This window comes from Euleptes europaea, chromosome 7 (genome assembly GCF_029931775.1).
Source record: "Euleptes europaea isolate rEulEur1 chromosome 7, rEulEur1.hap1, whole genome shotgun sequence".
Lineage (NCBI taxonomy): Eukaryota > Metazoa > Chordata > Lepidosauria > Squamata > Sphaerodactylidae > Euleptes > Euleptes europaea.
The window spans coordinates 46,558,217-46,584,627 of NC_079318.1; the positions used below are offsets into that span (position 1 = coordinate 46,558,217).

The 26,411-nt window shown below is 41.8% G+C and overlaps 1 protein-coding gene across 1 annotated transcript in view; it reads right to left on the reverse strand.

Moving 5' to 3' along the window:
* Positions 1-2,117: 2,117 nt before the first annotated feature.
* The window catches only part of CAPN2 (calpain 2), a 44,444-nt gene continuing 20,150 nt past the window's right edge, over positions 2,118-26,411 (reverse strand). Inside the window, exons 6-21 of the mRNA XM_056852668.1 lie at positions 24,924-25,007; positions 22,176-22,261; positions 20,273-20,347; positions 19,302-19,462; positions 17,536-17,705; positions 16,601-16,612; positions 14,489-14,700; positions 11,971-12,007; positions 10,018-10,083; positions 9,775-9,832; positions 9,233-9,297; positions 7,647-7,715; positions 6,129-6,207; positions 3,824-3,940; positions 3,015-3,073; positions 2,118-2,192 (exon numbers count right to left, since the gene is read on the reverse strand). Of these exons, the coding sequence (XP_056708646.1) occupies positions 2,169-2,192; positions 3,015-3,073; positions 3,824-3,940; positions 6,129-6,207; positions 7,647-7,715; positions 9,233-9,297; positions 9,775-9,832; positions 10,018-10,083; positions 11,971-12,007; positions 14,489-14,700; positions 16,601-16,612; positions 17,536-17,705; positions 19,302-19,462; positions 20,273-20,347; positions 22,176-22,261; positions 24,924-25,007 (1,374 nt within the window). The 3' untranslated portion in view covers positions 2,118-2,168. The remainder of the gene's footprint in view (positions 2,193-3,014; positions 3,074-3,823; positions 3,941-6,128; positions 6,208-7,646; positions 7,716-9,232; positions 9,298-9,774; positions 9,833-10,017; positions 10,084-11,970; positions 12,008-14,488; positions 14,701-16,600; positions 16,613-17,535; positions 17,706-19,301; positions 19,463-20,272; positions 20,348-22,175; positions 22,262-24,923; positions 25,008-26,411) is intronic.

Sequence of the window (26,411 nt, forward strand, 5' to 3'; positions counted from 1 at the left end):
CAGTGAGACCCAGAGAACCTAGTGATCAATTCCTGCTTGCTGTGTTTCTGCAGATGGCTTTCTTTTCCCCCCTTCCTTCATAATATGTCAACAGGAGAGAATCCAGTCAGTTCTGGGGGCAGTTGCCTATCTCCTTGCATTCCCTCTAGAAGCAGGACCAATGCTATTCATAGAAAGCTAAAAACAGATTCCATAAGCAAAATAAGTAGAAATGCTAAACATTATGAAAATGGTCTAATGCATCTTACTGTAACAAACCTTTTGAATCAGTTCTTTGAGCAATAACTTTAAAGTGCAGTAGCATTTTATGATTCCAAAGTGTTTAAAATGTTATTCCACAAGCAATGTAGTTTTTACCGTGTTTTTTATATATAAAAAGAATCTTGTCTTGTCTCTTTTGTAATTTGGATATTAAATGTAGAAAATCTGTGTAGACTCTACATCTTACAAATTTTGTTATAACTATCTTTTTATTAAATGTGATTAAAATTCTGCTTCGGAAATACCAGTTTCTTTGGTGTCAAGTTAAAATGTTCACCCACCCAAGACCTCTACAATTGAGCTCTCCTAATATGCTGACAAGGCTATATCACAGAGTACAGCGCTTGACTCTCTCTCGTCAGCATTCCACGCCTGTTAGATTTAATTGCTTTGACCTGTGACTCATCTCTATAAAGCCCGTTGCACCAGGTGCATGAACAATGTCAGTTTTAGGCAAAACCAGTTTGTTTATATTGCTGGATTGGGGGGTTCTGGGGTTAACTGAGAAAGCAGCCTTTAGTACCAGACTGTCTTCTGTCCAAAACTGGCAATAGCCTGCCATGGCTTCTTATATTCCGAGGTTCTGCAAAGCTTTAGCCTGTTCTCCAGTGCCTTGGACCCCAGTAGCCGTTTTAGCAAGTGTCATGCCAGGGGTTTTTGTTAGCAAACATTTATCTTTGGGGTTAATGCATTCAGTATAAGCAAGTCATCCAGTTATAAGAACAGGACTCTCAGAAAACTTCTCAATCATCTGTGTTCTTACCTTGAAATGGGCATTCCTCATTCTTCTGCTCAAATTTCTGCAGGCCTGCCAATCTGACATGTGACTTTCTACTCATCCATTTCCCCCCCCCCCAAACAAACTTCCCTTCTGGAGCTGTCTTTTCAAACGACTTTATCAAATAAAGAACAGGAAAACCAATCACTTTCTTGCATGGGTTTTTAAATAAACTTTATTGCAACATGCTCATTAACAGCTTGTGTCAGGAACAGCAAGCAGACTGGGCCACTGCACTTCTCTGTAAATTCTGACTTCTGAGATGGAAGTAACATATGAGAGCCAGCATAGTTTAAAGGTTAGAGTATCAGACTAGGATCTGGAGACCTGCATTCAAATCTCCACTTTGGCATGGAAGCTTGCTGGGTGACCTTGGGCCAGTTATACACACTCAGTATTGTCTACCTCAACAGGTTGGTTGAAGAACAGGAGAATGTTGTAAGTCACATGGGGTCCCCATTGGGAGGAAAGTAAATAAACATACTGCACAACAGTGGTCAGCTCAGCACTCTGATCCCAAAGGATTTGTTCCATTATCAACCGTTAGAACATTGCTAGAACAGAAAAGCTAAAGGATGGTATGACTTGGATACGGGAAGTATTTATTCTATGTTTGAGTGATAAGGGCAATAATATCCTCTGAAGTACTAAATATTGGCACAAAGAGTCTGATTTCACTGTGGCAAATGGCCCTGTGAAAAATATGAGTTGTAAATTAAGTACAACATGTAATGTACTTTATTGCACAGTGTTAAGATGAGTTTTCAGGTGCTGCTTTCTAGAATTTTGAGAATTAGCAATTAAAATAGACTGCACTTTGATGTCACAAAGGTGGCAGCTACTCATTAAATACATTGAACTTTTATGCTACAATACATTTCCTGCTTGCGGCAAACTTAGAGCAGCATAAGCAAATAAAACAATGTAATATATAAAGTTTGCATGTTGAAACTACCAAGGTAAAATTAGCTTTTTGCGCATTCAGCTTGCATTTTTCTTCCTCCTCAGCAGCTTTGTTCATAAATATAAGAAGGCATGTCCGTGTGTAGAAATATAGCTTTTTTTTTGCATATTCTGTATTTTAAACCGTTTTCCTGCGTGAAGTCTTCAGCTAAGATCTGTTGCTTCTTCATATTATAGTAAAGCACACCCACTATAGGACACAGAGAAAAACCATGTTATAAGCCTTTGTAATACACTTGGTGAAGCTCAGAATAAATTTAGTTAAAATGTGTTGCTTCTTAAGAGGAAATATCTGTCCACAGAACAAGTACTTGAGGCAAAAAGGGGAAACTAAATGGTCTACATGAGAAACTGTGGGCACTGTGGTTTCCAGGACTTTCAGAAACAAGTGCTGCAGAAAACTGGGCTGAACACTGTTCTACTTAAATGTATATCAGTTGATGGCCACATCAGCCCGTGGCAGTCACGGGTTGTTTCCACCTTTGGTGCACTTGCAAACTAAAGGCCTTTGACAACTGGAGTGGCTGCAGGGCACAAACAATTCCTGCATCTGCTGTCATATGGGTGGGGTGGGGGATGGAGTACAGTATATGTGAAAGGAGTAATACACAAATCTCACCAGTACTGAGATGAGTGTGTTTCAGAATTCATTTTAATACCCACATCTTACAATGAGTGATTTGCAAATAAATGCTTCACGTACTTCCTCAAACTAGTAAGAGCAATCATGCATACTGAACGCTCCCATGCCAAAATGATACTGAAGACAAGCAGATGATTGTACTGGGGTCTAAAGTAACAGACTATACATTGGAGTGAGGACAGAATCTAGCCTCCCCTTTAAACAGGTGACCTGACTGTGACAGCTGATCAGAATTGTGCATATCCCACTGTCCTCTGAATGCCTGGGCTTCTTTCAAGAAGCTTAGCGATGATTTGGAAATTTTCCTCAAAGGGGACTGAGCACCAGATAAAGTTATGCCCTTGGATGTTGACAGGCTAATTCACTTACAGTGACAAGGTTCATCTGTATGGTTCCGGTTTTCTCAGTATCCAATTTCTTAAATATCTCTGTTACGAGGGGAAAAAGACAAGGGGAAAAGATGAATGACCTGAAGCCCGAACTGCACATTTTATTTATCTGTTTGTTTATAGTCTGCAGCTGTAGATACAATACTTGGGTCTTCCAAAATATTGTTTAAGCTCAAAGAGAAGCTGGGGTGGTGATGGTTTGGAGCCATAGCAAACCATGGTATCAAGGGGCATAATGGTACCTACCTTTCACTGAGATGCTTTTGTTTCTGCAGTTTAGCATCCAGTTAGGCATGTGGGAAACTTCATTTGATGTGCCCAAAGATTATCTGGGCCATATGGGAGAAGCCCATGGTGTATCTTCCATTCCTGTATTCCCCCCCCCCCCCAAACTAGAAACAACAGTAAGACCGGTGTGGGAAAGAGCCCTTTTGGCCCAGATCTTCTGACATGTGCAGAACCACATTAGGGTTACTTAATGAACCCTTTTTTTCTGAATTTATAACCAACTATTATTTTGCTTATTTCCGCTTGCAGGTGCATAGGAATCTACATAAAAGTTTATCCCCTAAACCCCACAATCTTTCCTGTGCAATTGAGCCGAATGAACCAATAGCAGAAAGATTAGTCAGAGGAAAGAAGCATGGTTCACATTACCATGGAACATGCTGTATAAAAACACAGCCCAGTCTTAGCACTGGGAACAGGTAAGGGAAAAGACCTTAAATTACAGCATATGGTTTTTAGGATGGAGATCTAGATGTAGACGAGTGGTGATGCGATACTCACTGAATAAAGTTTCCAGTCGGATCAAACACCTAACAAAGTTGTCAAAATCAATTATCAGCTGTTCATCAGCAAAACGGGCCACGATGACTTGGTGCAACTGGCAATCCAGTTTGAACCCTAGAACACAAAAAGAGGCACCCTCGTTGACAGTTTAGGGTTCAGCATATTGAACCGTAAAAATGTGATCCAACGGGCAATCTTGTAGAATGACCTGCCTGAGGAGGTCAGGAAGGCGCCCACACTATTGTTCTGCAGCATGTGTGCAAGAGAAGTGTTCAGGAGAGCATTTTTATTAAGGGATCAGAGCTGCAGTATCATGGAACAGTCCAAGAGGGTGCTAGGAATACGACTGTAGTCTTGTCACCTTTTACTACACCGTCTCCTACACCCTTGCAATTACTTTTAGCACTGTTTATGATATGTCAAGCCTTAGACAGTTTTCCGTTTGCACTGTTCCCCAGTTCCTGTAATCCTAGTCCTATAGCATTGTTATTGGATGCCTTGTTCTGTCAGGATTGGACTGTTTTATATATATTGGGATCACCGGGTTGTGCATTAGCTTTTTGAGCAGCCGTGCTGTCCCTACAATGTGTGATCAGGACACAGCCGTCTTCATTCTTTTTCAGTGCTGGTGGGTCATTTAAGAAAAAAAAGCACACATTTTCTATGGGCCTCAGTCTAAGTGTGTGCACACACATGTATACAGCCAGGCTAAACTGGCATTTGTACACCAGTCAGCGTTTGGCAACCGAGTGGATGACTTATATGCAAATATGGAGAGACCAACTCAAGGAGGCCTTTATTGTTTTCATCCTCATAATGATCCACCCCCTTTAATTTGCCCTGAAAAACCTGAGCCGTTTTGGTGAAAACTCTTGGAAAATGGATGAACATTGTTCACTTGCACTATTCTTGTTTAGGCAGCTTTGCCTGTAGAAATGATTATCTCAGTCAAATGTCCTTCGCTATTCTCATAAATAAGACATAAATAAGAGATACCCTGGAGCTGGAAACAACCATATGCAACGAACGATGCGAAGAAATTTAATTAACAGTCAGCACAGCTCCCAAAAGAGTGGTATTTTTAGCACTGTGTAATAATGAACAAACTCACATGTACAATTAGGATTATCTAGGTCTACTTAATTTCAGCAGAGTTTTGCCTTTTACTTGGCTGTCTTCTTTGAGAGCACTGACAGAAAGGCTGCACTCTGTATAATATTGCCTGAATCCAGCTGGGGCATACACTGGAGAGCAGGCTTGCTTATGCATGCATATCCATAGCTAGATGTGGGACACTGCTTGCAGACAGCTGATGTGCAAATGGTTTGTCCTTTGATCTTGCTGATAGGATGGCGTCTCTCTCTGTGTGTGTGTGTGTGTATTAGAAAAGTAACAGTACTAATCAGCTATTTGGGAAGGGAAGCAGGTTTTATTTATTTATAACGGCACACTTCTCTACCTATGTACATAGGCCACTTGGGCACCAAGTATATGCAGCTTACATGTGGTGAGCAAGATGGCTAGATGATACTGTAGGAGATGTGCATATCCAGATTACTGTGGTGCATGTAGAGATGAACTGAAATTGGTGGGGTCCCCCCCATTTTGCTTCCTTTCAGAGCAGCCTCTTTTGGTAAATTTCAGACAGGTGTGGGATGGGGGTTGTTGTCACACAGGAGTACAAGTGTTCACACATCCAGAACGAGGACCATGTAATACAGGAAACATTATGGTTTCATTTGCTCTCAAAGAGATCATCTAGCAAAATATGTTTGGCTAAGATAGAAGCCATTGGTGCAAGGGAAATGACCTAATTGGGGCAGGGGGAGGTCACTGAAATACCCAATCAATAAACAGATGGCAGCAAGGTGAACAAGTATGGAAGGTTGGAGAACATTTTAGGCTCCCCAGAAGGACAAGGTTTTCCCAGAATGTTTAGTTGAGGTACAGATAAAGGGCTCAATGGATCCCTATAGGGATTTTTCCTGTGAGTTGTGTGCACACAATGGGACAGATTGTATGCTTAGTTTTAAATCTCCTTGTGTCAGGGAACTTCATTTTCCATTGCTTGATTATATAAAATGAAGTAATGGGGACATATAAAGACTAAATTAAGGCATACTTAAGGCTACTGAAGTTATTCTTGTTTTCCCTTCATTTGAAAACACAACACAAATAATTTCAGCAGGGTTGGAAAAATCCCAGGTGACTTGCAGAACTTCAGCGCACAGAAGCTCCACAATGTTGCTTTGTTTCTAGCATTAATTAACTGAAGCGCTTTAAGGGAAAGGCTTAGAAGTACCTGCTTGCTCTAAGGCTTTCCGCATCTCATAGGAGTTCATGGTTCCCGAACGATCTACATCTATTTCCCGGTAAATTTTCTGCAAAACACAAAACCCAGAGTTATAAAACTGACAGCAATTCAGGGTAGGTAAGTATTTCTACAAAGCAACCTCTCTGCTCTATGGAGGGAAAGAACAAGCTGTGAAATACTGACAGCTCCTATTGCTTTAATTGCCCAATTATTCTTGCAGTCTCCCTTGGATGAACTTAAGGAGCTATTCTTTTTGTTTGAAAGGTACACTCTGGGGCCTTGTAAATGCAACCAAATAATGCTGGTCTAGGTGAATACCCCCAACGTTCTTTGCACATATATACACAGCCTGGCTGCACATATTACTGTCATGCCACTGCTAACAGTAGTTACTCAGTGCAGAGATGCAACGGCTGTTAGATTTCCTCTGTGTCTTTTGTTTACAAAGAAAAACTTGTTTCAGAAGGCCAATGGTGCGGAAAGGCAGAGGGGAAGTTTGAACATGTGCACCTCCTTGACTTCAGGCAACCCATTCTGAGGCAATCTATTACGAGAAAATGTAGCTGGTAATGGCTTATCCTTGTGTTCATGGCATTGTTTGTGAACAGGCATGTTTTTAAATGTCTCTGTGCTTTCTACTGCAGATGCTCCATTCAAAATATGCATACACCATCCTGTCCAGTAAGTGGCAACAGACTATTTCTACAGCCAGCTGGAATTTCCATGGGTAGGGTGTGTGTACCTTCTGTGCCAATGTAACTGAAATTCCGCACAAAACCAAAGCTGAATTCTGTAGTTTGGATGATCATCCAAATTATGCAGATTCTGTTCATTTCCATAATTCTGCTTCTTTTTGTTGTGTGGAGATGCAAGGAAGGGATAGGGGCACTGAAGCCACATCTGTTTACCACTGCAAAGCTTATTCTGCCACACACCTGGCTTCAGAAATTTCAGTATGCCTTTCCTACATTCTTTCAAGTCGACTGCTGAAGTGATAACTAGAAATGTACCTTCTTTCAGTTCTCAGGAAGCTAAATTCTGCATCCATTACCACATTTTTGTTCTGTTATTGTGCAAATGACAGAATATACACTGTCCTGGCTATAACCTCCAAAATGGTTCATGCCACGCTGTATATATTTTTTTGTTCTCAGCACAGTCAGTACTGTATAAAAACCAGAGAAACCCACATTTGCACACATCTTACTCTTTAATTTAAAGTCCAATCTGGATCCAGCCAAAGTTAGGCATGCTTAATTCTCAGCGAGGGAGGCTTTAAAATTTTAAACATGTTCTTTTATTTCAACAGACTCCCTCTTTGCTATCAAAATATGTCTCAATTCATCTTATATACTCACAATTGGAGGGAGATAGTTTTATGTGAGTCCCCTAACTATCCTGACCACTCTGCTTCTGATGAGGTACACTGCAGCCTATGCCTGTGTCACAATAAATTTTAAGCACTTCTAGTGTCCTGCTTGATTTCATTCAAATATGTCCTCTTACCTGGTATTTCTGAATCTTTGTCCAAAGTACATGGAACTCCTTCAGTCCCAGTTTACCGCTCCCATCAGACTGTTCATTAAGGAAATTACCATTTCAAGTAGCAAAAAATATTTCTTTCATCCAAAATAAGGTTTACTTTGGCAAAGGAGATTTTTTGAAAAGCAGCTGAGAGAACAACGCCTGTCTTTGCTCCCTTTATTGGGAAATTCCATAATGCTTTCCTTCAAAAGAGTAACAATCAATGCTAGATTAATTTTATAGACTGCACAAAATCTTTCAAGTGATTTCCTTCATCAATAACTACTAGTTTAGCATATATGTTGAGAATGTATGATAGTTTAATTGCTCCATTGGGTAGAAGTTGCCCCGTTCTAGGCCTGTGAATCTAACAACTCATATATTCACTTCTATAGAGTAGGGTGGTGCCTATGTTTGCTTCTTTTGAAAATAATTCCAGTTGGGTAGCCATGCCACTCTGTTGCAACAAAAATAAATTTTACAATAACTGCCTCTCCCTTGTCAGCCTCTTTGATTATGAAGTCAGAATTGCTTTTTGAGGCTCTTGTGCACATGTGTGGGATGGAGTTTGCGAGGCAATGAGATGTCCTGATTACTTCAGTATGGTATGCATGCGAATCTATGTTAAATCTATGTAAAAATTCAGTAAGGCATTATGATCATTGGAGGGTGGGGGTTCATGTAGAGTTATTTGTATAGAGTTAGGAACCTTCTAATCTAAAATACCTGGGACACCACATAATTTCAGGCATTGACACAATCGTCATAGGAGTACCGTTATATGTGCTCAAGCCCAATACCTCTAAATACCATCAGTTACCTGAGGGATACTACTGACTTCCAGAAGAACCTGCAATCCTTTGACAGTCTCCCAGTGACAACCAGCTTGGCCTTGATGAATGCTGAGGCTCTCAACACCCTCTAAAAAGATGGACTACAGGCCATCAAGAATATTATCTGTGATAATACCACTACATACCTGACTACCAAACTTTGTTTTCAACTACAACTATTTCAGAAACAGCTTGTATCTTCAGGTTAATGGCACAGCCATGTGCACCTGTGTGGCACCACACTATGCAAACATATTCCAAACAGATATGCACTTGGTTATTGTCCTGGTTGGGGACCCAAAGGCTGGACCCAAAGGCTTCATAGGAAAGGGAGCTTTCAGCCCAGGAAATATTCACAAAAGATATCACACTTTTAAAAGGCATTAAAAGAAAACTCTTTTCCCTCTAGTCACCCTTTCCGCCCATTTTACTTATTTATTTGCTTCACTCGTACCCTGCCTTTCTATCCATGGGAGCCCAAAGTGGCTTACATCGTTCTTTTGCCCTCCACTTTCTCCTCACAACAATCCTGTGAGGTAGCTTTGGCTGAAAGTGCGTGAGTGGCCTAAGGTTACCCAGCAAGCTTCCATGGCAGAGGATTTGAACCTAGGTATCCCAGAGCCTAGCCTGACACTAACCACTCTACCACACTGGCTCTCGCCAATTCCCAGTCTCTCCTAGATATATTTTATAAATGTAGAAAAATGCAGCCAGACAAAATGCACTGAAGGATACATCTAATAGATCAACCATGATTTTACATGTTTCAATGCTGAAGCCATCTGATTTAATGTCTTGGCCTGCAATGGAAAACAGCAGTTTTGTTACTTGCACAAAGCTGAGCCACCCTCCCTCCCCTTATTTTGTTGTTGCATCTGGAGAAGAAACAGTAAGGAAGGGGGGTAAGAGTGATTTGTGAGGATCCAGCAATGCAAGGTAAAAACTATCTATTTTGTTTTAATGATTAGGTTTTTATCCTTTCACAGCTGATTATATTCTACAGCAGTATGGGTAGATACAGAACAAAAATTTCAGCCCAGGTGTGAAACTTGTGGCCTCGATGGTTAGAAATCCTAATTTTTTGATGATGTACTTCATTTGCTTAATGATGTAATTCAGGGGCCTTTCCCATGTGGGACAAGGGAGAGCAATGACCTCTGCTCAACTAGATCTGAATGTTTACAGACTGTCATATTAAAAGAGTCAGTCAGTCGGTCAGTCTGGTCTGACACAAGCTTTGTGACACAACACTTTGGGAAAAGAAGGGAAGGACTTACGTTTAGCCATGATTTTTTTCAGAATATTACATAGTTCAAAGGCTGAGATCTCACCATCCTGGGGAAACAAAAGGCAAAGACAGCACTGGGAGAACTGTTTGCTTTAAATACCATCCCCTCGGTCACAATGACCAGTACATTTTCCATGTAGAGATTTGCACCGATGTTCAGGGATTCTGACCTTTGGCCCGAGATCAGGCCTTTCAAAAAAGAGATCTTGATAACGATAACCAAGCCACTCACCTCTCCAGCTAACTGTCCAAACAGTTTCTTAAAACTTGGCTCAATTTCATCTTCAGTGACTTCTTTCTATAAACAGGAATGAATGGCAGAAACATCTAAGGAAGATTTAATCATGTGAGCAGGTTTCTTTTCTAGGACTATAATACATCTTTCCCCCCTCTTCCTAGAGAAATATATTAAAATTTAATTTTCACTCTCAAGGCCTGGTTTAAAATTCGGTTTGGACTGAAGAGTGCATAAATCCTCCCAGAAACTCAGGGTGCTTCTCTTATGCTGCAATGTTAAAATTGCAGTCAATGCAGGGGAAGACACCGGCTCTGCCATTTGCTATGAATGATGTATCAGTGCAATCCAGGGACGGATGCATGCACAGAAGGAAGCTTTTCAACATTTCATTTGATTTAAAACAAAACCAAGCTTTGTATAACATTTCAAACCTCAGTGTCGAGAAATAGAGAACAAAGAATGTGGCTCTAATTGTGATAAAACCTATGGGCGTACTTAACCTTACAGGGCAAGAGTATCCAGTGGCCTAATTCTGTGAACATGTTCCCACTCAGTATGTAGGCTGTCCTGCAGTATGAAGGGCTGTCATATAGAGGAGGGTGCCGAGTTGTTTTCTGTTGCCCCAGAAGGTCGGACCAGAACCAACAGGTTGAAATTAAATCAAAAGAGTTTCCATCTAGACATTAGGAAGAATTTTCTAACAGTTACAGCGGTTCCTCAGTGGAACAGACTTCCTCGGGAGGTGGTAAGTGCTCCTTCCCTGAAGGTTTTTAAGCAGAGGCTAGATGGCCACCTGTCAGCAATACTGATTCTATGACCTTAGGCAGTTCATGAGAGGGAGGGCATCTTGGCCATTTTCTGGGCATGGAGTAGGGGTCACTGGGGGTGTGGGGGGGAGGTAGTTGTGAATTTCCTGCATTGTGCAGGGGTTAGACTAGATGACCCTGGTGGTACCTTCCAACTCTATGATTCTAGAACTCAGATAGTTTATTTGCGGCCCTTGGCCAGATAAAACAAGATACATAGACTAAAATGGTCTTACCGACAAAGGTTTACAGTCCGAGTCTTAAGTCACTTAAAAAATAAAAATAATAAAATAAATAACATCCGAGTTACCTCTGCCATTTGGACTAAGAGACTACTCTGTGGCAACGAATTGTCATTACAGCCGTACAAAATTTTGCTACCTGAGAGGTGATTGAGGGATTATCTCCTTGTAGGAGCTTTTCTATCTTTTCTCTTTCCCTGACGGGGCCCATTCTCAGTATGAGGGGCTCAATAAACTTAGAACAGGGTATAGCGTAATAGTTACAGTTCAGGAGAACATGTTCAGTGGTTTCTAAATCCCCGGATTTGCAGGGGCATAGTCTCTCTGCCCTGGGTAGTCTATGATTCTATGTAACACTTCTCAAAATCCTAGGCATGAAAGGATTGTTCCTGGGTAGGATTTATTATAACAGTTATAGTCTACCTTTTTCCATCATAGAACCCATAAGGTTTCTACAAGATCTCCCATCCAAGAACTAACCAGGACTCTGATATGCTAAGCTTGAGCAAGGTTGCAGCATCACATGATTTATCACAAGCTGGATTCCTTGGCTTTTGATAGGATACTACCACAGTACAGATCTCTCTTACTAGCGATACTGCTAAAAGGATTTGGAATTATTCATAAGGGTGAACAAAAGGGTTTCTGCCCGACAAGCTCATTATGAGCTGAACTCACAACTCCGTTGAAGTTCAGGCACTCCAAGAGAAGCAATAGTCTTGTACATATGTATATATGAAGACAAACATTCATTTCTAAGGAAATGCAATATATTGTGCATGTTTTGCGGTAGCTCCAAAACATAGCAAGCATGGCAAACAAAAGCATTTTCCAGAGGAAGATGTTTGCAGCAGTCTGGCTTCAACATGAAACAGCTTTCATCATATTAGGCAGCATACCTCTTCAATATTGGCTTCAATCTCATCATCAACAACTCTAAAAACAGATAGGAATCAATATTAAAGAAAGCTATTCACAGATATTTATCTTCATGTTACACCTTTTAATGATTCCTTTGAAATTATTTAAGAAAATATCAGAGAAAAAGATTAAGTTATGAAGTCCTCAATCCAGCTACACAGATCTGATCATGAAATATCATGATGATCATTTGGTGCTTGATGGCAGAGAGGGAAGCATGTTTCCATTTTGGGGGCTTCATTGTTGTTCCACATACAGAAGCTGGATCAGAGCCTAAGGAAGCAACTAATATATTATCTATACTTTCACGGAGATATGTTGTAAGTGAAACAATTAATATTCAAATCCCACCAATAGAAACAGAAAGAGGCAGAAATAGGTTTTCTTCTGCATCTTGGGTTAGGCTGAGAGAGAGTGACAGGTCCCAGGTCATTCCGAGATCTTCACAGCTAAGTGGGAATCTGAACCCGGGTCTCCCCAGTTCTTGTCTGACGCTCACTACTATTCACCTTTGAAGCAGACTACTGTGAGGGGGAAACCACCCCCCTGCACATACAAGGAAATGAAAAGCACACACCACTTCACAGAATGCCAGTCCTGGCAGTGACAGGCAGGAGGAAGTCATGGACATGATAGGTGGGGATGAGGGCTTGTGAATGTAACAATGGGTGCCAAACTTTTGGTGAGGTCATGGTGCACTGAAGCAGGACCAAGCGGCATGCAGCACACAGCTGTTTTGCAAGTAATTAACAGAAAGTATGTACAATAAAACTACTCCTCTTAGGGCTTGTCTGGACAGATATGTGAAAGAGGACTGAAACATTCCCCCCCCCAAGAAGATATAAACACCCAAAAAGTCATTCTACACCATTTGGATAAAAAATAATTATACAATTATTTTACATGACCTTGAATATTAGCTCTAGTGCTCATCACTTGGTTTTCCCTCTAGCTGAAAGGATAGCTTGACAATTACAGATATGAAGTAACAGTTCCCCTTTGCAAGAGGAGGTTTGTTGATGCCCTCCACATTGGAAATTTTAAAATCAAAATTACTCCCTCAGTTATATGTGCCCCAATTTAGGGATCTGGGAATTTATACTCACTAGAAGTCATACAGAATAAATTTGTGCACGTGTTGTTGGGAGTACCCAATTCAACTCCATCAGTTATTGTCAGATCAGAGTTCTCTTTACCTCCAATAGTGACAATGATTTAAAAAAACACTATTAATTTTTGGCTGAAGATCTTCCTTGTCATCAGCTTTTGTAACTTTGACCTAGGAGGAGATGAAAGGCAAGTCATGGTGCTCCCAGATATTGTCTTTAGCGGCTAAATTAGGATTTTCAGAGGAATACCTAGGGAGTTTTGATCCCTTTATAGCCAGTTGTTAAATTAAATGAAGGCTATTGAATATCAATTTTCAAGCAGATTTTGGGTACCCTGAGATTAGCTTATTGATTCAAGCAACGTCTTTTAACTGTTTCAGCATGCTTTGATGATCTGCTGACTGCTGAGCATAGAAAGGCATTTACTAAAGCTTGCATGGAAATTTTACAACTGTCAGTAGTGAAGGGCTGCTATAATAGGACTCTGTTTGATGAATGAGTTTGGTTTTGTGACCATAGATCTATATCTATGGTTCCAGGCTCAACTGGAGCCAGATTTGCTGGAGGCCGGGCGAGAGGGTGCTTTTTCTGTGCTGGGTGAGGGGGCTTGGCGGGCTGCTGTCTGGTGGCCAATCAGCTCTCTCCCCCAAGGAAAAGGGAGGGGTAGAAAATAGAGAGCAGTTAATAACCATTGGAAAAAGGGGGGAATGGAATGGACTGGGAGGGGATAGTTCCCTCCCTGGTCCGTCTATTCCAAATACAAAGAGAAGCCGCTTGAGGGGGGCGTCAGTCCGTTTACCAGGGAGATCAAATTTGAATAAACTTTTAAAAATAAAACTTTATTGTTTTTTATAAGACACATACAATTCATACACATCACACACAACAAGATATATTTTACATGGATATATTGTGAGTTCAGACTAATAAGAAATGCATTAACTGATAAAGAATATATTAGCCCCACTCTGGGCAAAAACGCATGGTCGCTTTAGCCTCCTTTATTCCCTGTTTCAGCCAGGATTCAGCCAGGATCGAACCACATTCGGCGAAACACATGCGTTCGATCCTGGCTGAATCCTGGCTGAAACAGGGAATAAAGGAGACTAAAGCGACCATGCGTTTTTGCCCTCTGTCTGTTGTTTGAGGAGGATCTTGAACACACATAGGTACCTGTTGTTGCCATCTCTGTCTCTATCAGAACAGAATAATCTGTTCTGATAGAGACAGAGATGGCAACAACAGGTATTTTTCCTCGTGGGAGCCAAGAACTCCAAATGGATGGGGTACAATAACTTTGTATTCCCTAAGATGCATAGTTCCCCAGATCCCCAAGTCATCTTAGCCAAGGAAAGAAAAACAGAAAATAAGGAAAACTGGTACATACTGTGATTCTGCATTCTTCTCAGAGAACACTCGGAGGCAGAAATCTCCATTCTTGTTGGGCTCAAAAGTGGATGGCACAATAATGTATTCTCCTGCTGGAAGCTTGAATCGGTTTAACACCTCTCTGAGATTGATGAAAGTATTTGATCGCTCTTTTGCTCGGTTTGTAAGAAAGTAGTTCTTGTTCAGGTGAACATTAGTTTGGCCAGAAAACTTCGTAGAAGAAAACAACACAACCAGTGATATTACTGTAGTACGGAAGAGATAATACTAAAATAACATATATACATCTTTTAGACTAAACAAACATTTTCAAACACTGGATTATTACAAGAGAGGGGAATATATCACAACATGGAATATATTCCTTCAATTAGTATAAAAGGATTCTTCAGTTCAGTTCTTACAGTTGCCAGCACTGCCTTGGCAAATGTCAGGAGATTTTGAGGGCAGTGTCTGGGGATAGTGGAGTTTGGGGTGGATGTGACATCATGTCCAGGAGACTAGGAATTCCCCCTAATCTCTATGGTCTTTACTATGGGGAAATTCCTAGAGTGCTACTATTTTTTTCCTCCTGCTCCTTAATTTTTCGATGGTGGGGGACTAGGGTTGAGGTTAGGGAGTTTGCTCACATGAGCAAATAATGGCAAGCCTGTGACCTCTATTGGCCATGAAACTGGGGTCCTACAAAATACTACAACTAGAATTGCCAACTGTCTTGAGAAAACAGCAAAAGTCCAATAGCACCTTAAAGACTAACAAAATTTCTGGCAGGGTATGAGCTTTCGTAAGCCTCCGCTCACTTCGTCAGATACAGTCCATATAGATGGACTCACATTCTAGCTGTTTCTGAAGAAGTGAGCAGTGGCTACTGGATTCTTGCTCTTTTCTACTGCTATAGACAGACCAACATGGCTACCCATCGTGATCTGTCTTGAGAAAATATGTCCTGTCCCTTTAATAATGTGTGGAAATGGGCAGCTGAAGATTTTCATGGCATGGATGTAAATAACATCACCTGGTAACTAACTACCTCTTAAGCCTCTATTAAAATAGACAAATACCAGAGTTGTGAAAAGGCTGAGATTAATTGCCTAAACAGGATGAAAGGAGCTGAAAATATTTTATACCTCAGGGATGTGAACCCGGATAAAACAGAGCAGGTCTTCTGCCCTGGAAATGGCTTGGGCCTTGTCTATTGCTTTACAACAAAAATCTCATGGCTGTACGGCTCTACATGTCCTCCCTATTCTGCCTACCATTTTTTACCCCAGACAATGTAGGCAAACACCTTATCCTAATGGGAGATGGGCCAGGTTATGCTGTGGACCAGGGATCCCACAACTGTGGACCAGGGATCCCACAACTGTGGACCAGGGATCCTAACTTTTAGGATAACCACATGACATGACTTGAGAGGAAAATGGTATGTTACTTAGTTGATATCAAGTAAGCAATTACTACCATCTTTTATGGTTGTTTGTCATGGTCAATTTGTTTAATTTAATGTGAAACAAAATATGTAATTTCTTGAGGTATCTCTGGGACACACAATAAGAAAAACTATTTAGTCTCTTAAATATTGTTCACCCTTTTACACTTTGATATAAAATACTGCATACATTATATTTGCATAACACTTAATGGTAATAATAAATTAAAATAGTATAGATTTAATTGTAATTGTATGTTTCAAAACATGGGCCTTAAATTTTGGGAATCAGCACAAGGCCGTTTTTATTAATATTTTACTTAATTAATGCCTGAAGCACTTGACTATTATTTGACCATATATGATTGGTAATTTACCCTACCAAATTTTCGCCAATAGTATGCCCTGGTAGGGTTGGGCATTATTTTAAACAGTAAAAAAAAACATATAATACAGCTTTGTCACTGAATCTGAATTTCTGACATATTATTGCTAATTTTTAATTCTGCGTGTGATTATTTCTACTGGATTTTGATATGGTAAAACATAAAACCTATATTATGATAATGACATATAGGTCTAACGTTTTAAAAATCACATTTAAAGCATTGCTTCTTAAACTACACCCCTGGCTCAGGGTAGTCTTGGACTAGAGGCAAAAACATAGTGCACATTACGTACCTGTTGAGGTACCTGTGGGAAAGCAAAATGAGAAACAAGTTATTTACTTTTTAAAATAATTGACCAACATCTACATAACGCCCCTCAGCTACAGCTCAAGTTTAACTGGGATAATCCTGACTGTCATTGTGCCCTATTAAGCTAGGTATCATTCACTGATATTTTTACTAGGAGTCCCTAACGAAAATTACAGACTAGCAAACATTGGTCTGTTGTGACTCCTCACAATATGACACTGCTTACAGCAGGGAGAGGATATTTATTTATTACAGATGCTGCAATTGAATCAGTGAAGGATGTGCATTTGTGGACTGACTCTTTCAGTGCATTCCTGAGATTTTGGCATTCGGGGATGGTGGGGAGGAGACGCTGCTGCTAACCCGTTTCCCCTCCGCCGAGGGAAAAAAAAAAGCCTTTTAAAGGCTTTTTAAATTTTAAATGGGGCTTTTTGCCCCATAGAGGAAAGTGTCTTCTAGCTGCCAGCGTAACCTAATGGCAGCTCCTCCCCCCGGAATGCCCCGGGAGCTCCTCCTGGGACACAGGGACGCCCCGTGGAATGCTGGCACGAGCCTTTACACCAGTGAGACACTGGTGGAAGGCCCCGCTGACATTCTGGGGCGGCGCTGCCACGGCAGTGACTAGCAACCGGCATCCGGGCCTCCACGCCAGTGCTGGGGCCACTAACGCTATCATAAGCAGCCCGAACGCCGGCCAATGCCTTCCTGGCCTCCTAAGGGCTTTTGCCCTTAAAGCTCAGGAATGCACTGTTAGTGTTAAAGGATCACCCAAACATTGTCCAGTTTGTGAGAAGTATTTTGAATGTATGATTTTGTAACCCATTTGTGATGCATTTTATCTCATTTCCCCTTTAAAAGATCTATGTCTTTATCTGACAAAACTCAGTTTGCAAGGAAGTAAGAAAAAAACCAGCTTGCCTCATAGATGCCAAAGCCAATGGTATGCATATCCTCCCCCATCTTCCTTTGCTTCCTACGGTGTTTCTGAATCAGGCCCACTAGGAAGGTGCAGCCTTTCTCAGGATCACCAGGATCTTCATCTTCTTCCTCAAGTTTAATCAAATACTGTGGATTCATCCAAAATGTATCTGACAAAACAAAAGATGTTACTGAAACCATCCTCATTTCACACCATTTTCTAACAGATCCAGGTTTACAGTACATTGGAAACAGAGTCCTTCCATTTCAGATTTCTTTGTCCACATTAATGACATATTTTAGGATTAATTTTTCTAAAAATTATTAATACAATTACGTTTTTGAACCTTTGCATTGCAATGAAGATCAGGCTGTAAATGTTATGTTGAATACCAAATTCCTGGAAGACCAGTTTTAGAAAGAGGCTTAAGTAGCCTGTCAATGCCTATGCATGACATCAGTATCAACCACCTAGTAGTCAGTTTGAGTTCGATGATTAGAAAAGGAACAGGAAAGATACTTGACAAGGACTGAGCAATTTTTGCCCAAACATAGGTTTATGTGGGATAGATTTGCTTAACAAAAAAAAGTTTGAAGGTCTTATTATCTGATCAATTTTTGGTTGGAGAAGTCATCACAAAATGACATTTCTGTTTTAATTTCTGCATATCTATCCGTTTTGACTGAATTTATGAGATCTAGGATTATTTTTTCCTCATATCAGTGCTAGCTTTACCAGTTGCCAACCCAGATTTCTTACCTTTTCCTTTTACCAGATGGACATAGGCTTGCAAAGGCCACTTTGAGAAGACCGTTATGGGCCATACCCCAACTACCACAATATCCAAGTGTTCTCCAGCAAATCTAATTTCTGAAGAAACCTTTACAACATTCAAAATTAACATGAAAACAGGGCCATAGACACATGAACCATGAGGCTACCATATGTCAAGTCAAACTGTTGGTCTATCAACGTCAGCATTATACATTCTGACTGGCAACAGTTCACCAGGGTCTCAAGCAGAGGCCTTTCATGTCATCTATTAACTGATTCTTTTAACTGGAGACATTGGAGATCAAACTTGGGAACTTCTGCAAGCAGAGCAGATGCACTGCCACTGAGTCACAGCTTCATCTCAGACATATTGTCATACACAGCAAGAGGTGACAAAATTCCTAAACGCAAGCATCCCAAGATTTGATGCAATAGCAAACTATTGTCCAGGATGGGGCCTACTGACTGCAGGTTCAAGAGTGAATGTGTCAATCAGTTGAAGCTAATGTACGTATATATGTTCCGTCAAGTCACAACCAGCTTATGGCAACCCCAGAAAGGGGTTTTCAAGGCAAGTGAGAAACAGAGATGGGTTGCCATTGCCTTCCTCTGCAGATCCTTTCTTGGTGGTCTCCCATCCAAAACCAACCCTGCTTCGTTTCCAAGAGCTAATGAGATCAAGCTATTCCATGCCACCCTCCCCCCCATTAAGCTAATGTACCCTTCAGAAAATTAAACTATAATGTGCAGCATGCTTCCAAAAGCACACATGATTATGATCCACTAAAGCAAAAAAAAAAAAAAAAGGGGGGGGGGAAAGCTCCTAATAGCAGAAAACTAAATTAGAGATATATACCTAGATGGTTCCAAACACAGAATTTAATGAAGCCCTGATGTAGAAAGATGCTATGTAATTCTTTATGCTTGCTAAAAAAGAACACGGAAAAGCCCGTCACTGTGAAAAGCAAGCGCTGTTCGAAGAACCACTTACTGGGGTAATTTCTGCAGCCACCAGCGGTGGACCCTTTCCGCCAGTTCCCATCCATAACATTCAGGCTCCACTTCTTGTACATCTCACTGGTCAGTGTGTCTGGAGTCAAATTGCAGATCTCAAGGCGGGAATAATGCCTCAGGAAATCACTGAATGACATCCTATGAAAGTAATGCCAGGCACACACACAAAAGTTCAAGTAAGAACAGAGGACTCCAGCATACTTCTGGAATTAATGATCCCCCTTTTGCTATTTAGGGCTGCATCCACACATGATTTGTTTTTGCACTATAGCAAACTATATGCAACCATGAGGACAAGACAATCTTGGCAGTAAGTGATTCCTATAATTCGATATCCAAAAATGTTTGGATGCAGTCTTTCTTAGCTGTGCTGGGGCAGGTCACATAAGCCTCAAGGATTCAATACCTAGATTGTCGCCAAGTAGTCTAATAAGTACCACATTGGGGATACCTATTGGGGGGAGGGAATACACACACCCTGGGAGATCCAGGACTGGTCTGGGGCAGTCTATCAGTGCTACACAGAGTTAACCTCCTAGGTCTGACCCAAGAGTAAAGGATCTGATGGTACTGAGGTTGTGCACAATGCCTCTTTCAAAGCACAGTGAATCCAGAGCTTCTTTACTGCTTCTTCCTGCCATCCTCTCTGACATCAATTAAACCAAAAGCAGCATCCTCCATCATAATGGCAAAATACATTGGCAAGCTATAGCATTAGTTAACGGTCATGCCCTTGTCACAACTCTCTCCCACTGCCTACTTACTGGGCTGCTAAATTTCTGATAGCCCATCATTTAGCCAGATGTTCAAAGGCTGAACACAGGTGTGTGCATCTATACACCCAGAATCTGTACTGGATGACCATAAGTGCTTCAGTTTAATTAAGTAGTAGTAATAATAGTAGTAGTAGTAGTAGTAGTCTTCCTCCCCTTGGTAAGACATCCTTACCAGAATTCTCCATCTTCATGTCTCCTGGTTAGTCTCTCTCTCACATCAGGATCAACACTATTCCAGCTTGGGCAGCTATAAATATAGAGTGAAAGTTATCTGAAGTTTACAGTTGACCTCAAAAGCAATAATTGAGCTCTGCAATAATCTGCAGACCTGTATAGCCAAATTAGGAGAAGCCCAGAACATAGTTAGTCAAGATAAGGATTTTGATGAGCCTATTACTATTTACATATTGGAGGGAAGGTGGCGTGGTATAGCCCAACCTTGTCAGTTTATGTTGGCAAACTGAATACAAGCCTGTGATTAAGTGAGATCATTTCTCCTAATGCCTTTGACATTTTCCCATTGGAAAAGGCTGAAGCCACACAGTCCTGCTTAGTGAGCTGCCACTATTAGGGACAGGGACAGTGCATCCTGTGAAAGCATCAATGCTCACCAAATGCCACTGAAACTGCTGGATTTTTCTGCTACTTTGGTCAGCCAGCTCTGTGTCCAGAATGCTGAGAGAGAGGTTGCTGCTGAATAAACTGGGATTTTTAAATGCAGACTAACAAGAAACCACAGATGGGCTTGGATCCAAAATAGTTTTTCTGCAGATGGAAGGATTTCTTCCCATGGGGTGCGATTTTCTCACCACCTGCTGCTGCAGTGGGGTATGTGTGAGAAAGTCAAATTGTACACATGGAAATCCTTTCCTCTGCAGAAATGTTTCAGTAAATCCAAGTTTCTGTAGTAGCCACAGTTACCAAGCCGGGTACAACTACAAACTGTTGTTTAGAGACCTGGTTTAACACCCAACAAAAAACTAGTTTGTTGGTCAGCCTGTATTCTGATGTCATGGCAAACTGGATTTTAAAAACCAAACTGTGGTTTATAAACCATGATATCTGTCTGAATAGAGCCACTGACACAGATGAAAAGGACCTCTGACAGTGTAAATAAAGAATGAACTGCAACATGAGGTTTTGGGGTATAGGAGGAGAAAATCTAAACTGAACATATACATTCCACTTTTCTTCCATCATAGAACTCAAGACAACATACCATATATACCCATGTATAAGCCGACCCGCGTATAAGCCGAGGTGCCTAATTTCTCCCCCAAAATGGGGGAAAATTAGGCACCCGAGTATAAGCAGAAGGTCGGCTTATAACCCCTCCCCCCCGCAGGCTTACCTGACAGGGCTCTCCAGCGGTGAGGGTCCGGCGGCGGCGCGGCCCGGGGGGGCCTGGGCAGCCTTCCTGCGGCTGCAGGAGGCTGCCCCAGGCCGCTCCCAGTGGGAGGAAGCGGCGGCGAGGCCCAGGGGGACCCGGAGCAGCCTTCCTGCAGCTGCAGGAGGCTGCCCAAGGCCCCTCCCGGCCGGGAAAAATGGCGGTGGGGGCTGGGGGAGCCTTCCTGCGGCTGCAGGAGGCTTCCCATGGCCCCTCCCGGCCAGGAAAAATGGCGGCGGGGGCCGGGGCAGCCTTCCTGCGGCTGCAGGAGGCTGCCCAAGGCCCCTCCCGGCGGCAGGAAGCGGTATGGGCTGGCGGCGGCGGCAAGTTTCCCCCTCCCTCCTCCCTCCCTCCCCCCGTATTGACCCGCATATAAGCCGAGGCCGGCTTTTTCAGCCCATTTTTGGGGCTGAAAAACTCGGCTTATACACGAGTATATACGGTATGCAAGTTTCCCAGAAGGTGTCCCACACAGGCATTGACGAGGCCTATATATGCTTCACTGCTGTAACGTTACTAGATTATGTGCTTTCGACCATACCCTGGACCTTAACTGCTATGACTTTCCCACAAGGAGTCCTAAAAACTAGGATGTCCAAGGACTTCTAAGTGAGGATTCTTAGCATTGTTATAAAACTAGGTTTCATAGAGGCCCGATGGTGAACATATCTGAAAGACAGAAACTCACTTATCATTCCATTTTCCAGTCCATTCTACTTCTCCCCAGGGATTTCGGATTCTGATCAATTTCTGCATGCTGCCTCGGAAATTCACCTGGTGGCATAAGGTAGAATGAACTTACTATCAAATCCAACAATATGAAAATCAGGAAAGGAAAGAACTGGTACTCTGAAACTGTACATCTGGATTTTAAAACTTAGGTCTGTTGGCTTTAACTTAATAATTTATATGTTGCTATGTTTTATGTTGTTTTATTGTTGTGAGTCACCCTGAGACAGGCTTTGTTGAGAGAACAGCGGGATAAAAATTTAAAGATAATAATAATACATTTCTTTCCTATTTAACGAATTGGCATACATATTTGATAGGCCTGTGACACATAACTGAGGCTTTTACATCAAAATTTACATCATATCAGCTGTCAAATTATGCATAAAAAACCTCCAAAGTCCATATTTTCCTTAACTATTTCATGCCATCCCCCACTACTACTTCTGATTTCTCCAAGAGCTGTTTCTGACACAGTTTCAGACTTACCAAAAAAAATAAAAATAGCAAGTATAAATGTCTTAGATGCCACTCACAAACAGACCCAGTGATGTTGGAATTGCATTCCTGTAATATAGTCCCGCATTTCTGGGAAATGTGGGGGATTAGTCTAATGATATGGGGCACATTGCTGGTTGGGGCACATTGCTGCATTTCCCATGCAGAAGGCACCTTATATGATTTGGACACTTGTGAAGATCTAGTAGGCTATCGGTGCAATCCCAAATAAAGTTGTAAGCATCTAAGCCTTTGGGCTTTACTAGACTTAGAAGGGTGTAACTCTGCTTAGGATCACACTGTGTATATGGAAATATCATCTATATAAAGCACTGAGAGAAAAATGGCTTGGTCCAGTAATTAAAAACAAACAAACCAAACATGCAGTTTTCAAAAGAAAAACAGATGTGGTTGATAAGTGATTGTCCGTCACTTAAATTATATTTTAGTTCATTATGTGTACCATAGCAATTATGTATACAGTGACAACAAAGGTAGACAGTGATCCTTGGTTAGCAGTCTGGAACAAAGTAGACTCTTGGGACAATCTGGAGGGATGTCCAAAGCAGAATCCAGTTGTTTTATTTATTTCTCAATCAGAGAAGCATGCTCTTTCCTGACTATACTGGGAAATGCCATTGCCAAAATACCCAGGGCCAGCTACAGTCCTAAATCTGCCCATTGCTCGTTAGCCTGCTCAGCTGGCCAGGGACTCAGCTTTGGACAACATTTTAATCAGAAGAGCAGGGATGCTTCCAGATTAATTACTCTGGGCCTCCTCCAAAGCCTGTTGAAATGACCAGAGAGATCTGGAGGATTATATAATCTCTCTTTCTACCCTTCCCATTCCCTGTGGCCGGGGACTGAGGGCGGGATAAAAATATAAACAAACACATCATTGTTAATCTTTTGCAGCGCAAACAAACCTTTCCTAAGAGTGTGATCCATCTTTTTCAGCAGACAGAATTGTCAGAGGCAGGCAGCAAATGCTGCATTTTAGTGCTTGAGTTCACACCGCTTTGCCCCAACCCAATCCAGGTGTTGCCTGGGTGCTATAATACTCTGCTGATAGCACTGTCCTAGAGGGATGCAGCATCATGTTCATGATGAGAAGTCAGCAGTACTGGTTATCTATTTATTTATTTAAAATATTTTTATGCTGCCCTTTCACCCAACCAGGGTCCGCAAGGTGCCAATGTTGTTGTAGAAGGGACATTTCAGCAGAACATGTTCTATTGTTTCCACTTTCTCTGTTTTGCATGGGCATAGTCATTGATGAAAGGGAGTACAGAGATACCTGCCTTCCAGGAGAGATGAAGGTAAGGCGTTGAAACGTGCAAGAGTAAAGGCCCTTCAATATTTGGATACTTCCAGGGATCCAAGGTAGTCTGCAGGGTCTTAGGTATACATATATTTGTCTCTTCCCAGCAACTGGCTGGCACATTTTAGAACACAGACATTTGTGTGTAATGTAAAGTGCCTTCAAGTCGCAGCCGACTTATGGCGACCCCTTTTGGGGTTTTCATGGCAAGAGACTAACAGAGGCGGTTTGCCAGTGCCTTCCTCTGCACAGCAGCCCTGGTATTCCTTGGTGGTCTCCCATCCAAATACTAACCAGGGATGACCCTGCTTAGCTTCTGAGATCTGACGAGGTCAGGCTAGCCTGGGCCATCCAGACATTTACCATATAAAAAAATCAACACAACCAGAATAATTGCTTCTAGATTGAAAGGGTTTCTGGTGTTCTGAGGGCCACTGCGCCACTTCCAGAAACAGTGGATCCACTATATGTTTTCATGGGGGACTCCATATTTTGCAAACTAGTTATATGCATTTATTTCACTGGTTATATACACCATAAAATATTCTCTGGGGGAAATCACTCCTCCCCCAGTATGGTTTTATTATTTGGGACATACATGTCACTGCCACATATGTTACGGGGTTCAGTGGGGAAAAAAACTCACGTAAAACATACCGTGGGAACTCTAATCAGTAATGCGAAATACAGCTCACAAGAAACTAAATATTCCTCAGCGCAGACGTTTACTGTTGTGAGACTACATAACCACAAGAGGGCAGAAGATGCAAACATTTCAGAAAATTCCACCAAGAAAAGACGCCTCAGATGTATTGGAAAATAATATCAGTTTGCAATGATACATCCTTAGTGCACTATGTTGTCCTTTGCCCAAGATGGGGACGTTACCTCTTCTGCACCTGTTACAGAATAGGCATGCCCTTTGACCAGTTTCTGTGTTGTGACAGCCTCAGTCTCAGCAGCACTTGTGATCTGCAAAAATAAAGAAGTATTAATCTCCTAGTAAGTCTGAAAAGGGAAGGAAGGCAGCCTGGTATAGCCAGATCTTGGAAGCTAAGCTGGGTTACTACTTGGGAGACCACCAAGGAAGGGGCTCTGAAGAGGAAAGCAATGGCAAACCACCTCTGCCTCTCGCTTTGAAAGTCCCTTGCTGGGGTTGCCATAGGTCGGCTATGACTTGACGGCACTTAACACATACATGCCTGAAAAGGCAGAAGTCTGAAGCTTAGATCAAAAAAGCTTCGTTTCATAAGGCTGGCCCAGCAATTGTATGTGTATATTAAATTAGTGATTTGTTAATATAAAAATAGTATAACACTTTCCAGTGAGTGTAGTAATGGCTATGAGCATAGACAGCTTTAAAAGGGGGATAGATTCATGCAGGACAGGTCTGTGAATGGCTACTAGCCATGGCGAGTAAAGGGAACCTCCATAAACAAAAGCAGCCAGTCTCTGAATACTAGAGCTAGGAGGCAGTATAAGGGGGAAGGCCTTGTCCTCTACGCCCTGTGCTTTGGCCCTCCAGGGCGATTGGTTGGCAGTTGTATGAAACAGGATGCTGGTCAAGATGCACCACTAGTTTGCTCCAGCAGGGCTCTTCTTACATTTTATCAGACCAACCCTTCTTGGTGTAAAAAGCATGTCTGTTTTTGAGAATTCTTGGGGGTTGTAGTAATTAGAGTGTCAGACTAAGATCCAGGAGACCTGGATTCAAATCCTCATTCTGCCACAAAGCTTTCTGGTTGACTGTGGGCCAGTCACACTCTCAGTGTTACCTAACTTGTGGGGGTCATTGTGAGGGTAAAATGAAAGGGAGAACCGCATATGCCTTGGAAGAAGGGCAGGACATAAATGCATGAGATAGACTGAAGTCTTCACCAAGAAAGTGGCAGATCAGATTACTGCATAGATAGAACTGTATCCCACTAACAGATGTTCTCTAGGGCAGCAGCATTTAACTGTGTACCAGGAAATCATCCTGGATGAATCCCAGGTGATCAATGCATAAGCAGCTTGTACTTTCCAAGGTTCATATACACTGAACAGAGACATTAAGAATCTAGAGGAGAGATTAAGGGAAGGAATGCTGATCTGCCTTCCGATGCAAGAAACATGAAATGCCTCTGGTCCAGCAAAACTGCTAAGGAAACAACCCAATTGTATTTTTCCACCAGTGGTCTTTGTCCTACTTTGTGTTACTTTGATTTAGAAAAGTGTGTGTTGTGCTGAATAGTGAATATTAAACGATTGCCGCCGCCTCCCTGGACAGAATAAAAGCGCCCTCCATTGTCCCTTAGAGAATTTGTTGCAATCTGTTCCCAGACTGATAGTACTCAGCTTGCATCTTGGGTCTTTTAACAGTATTCTATCATATTA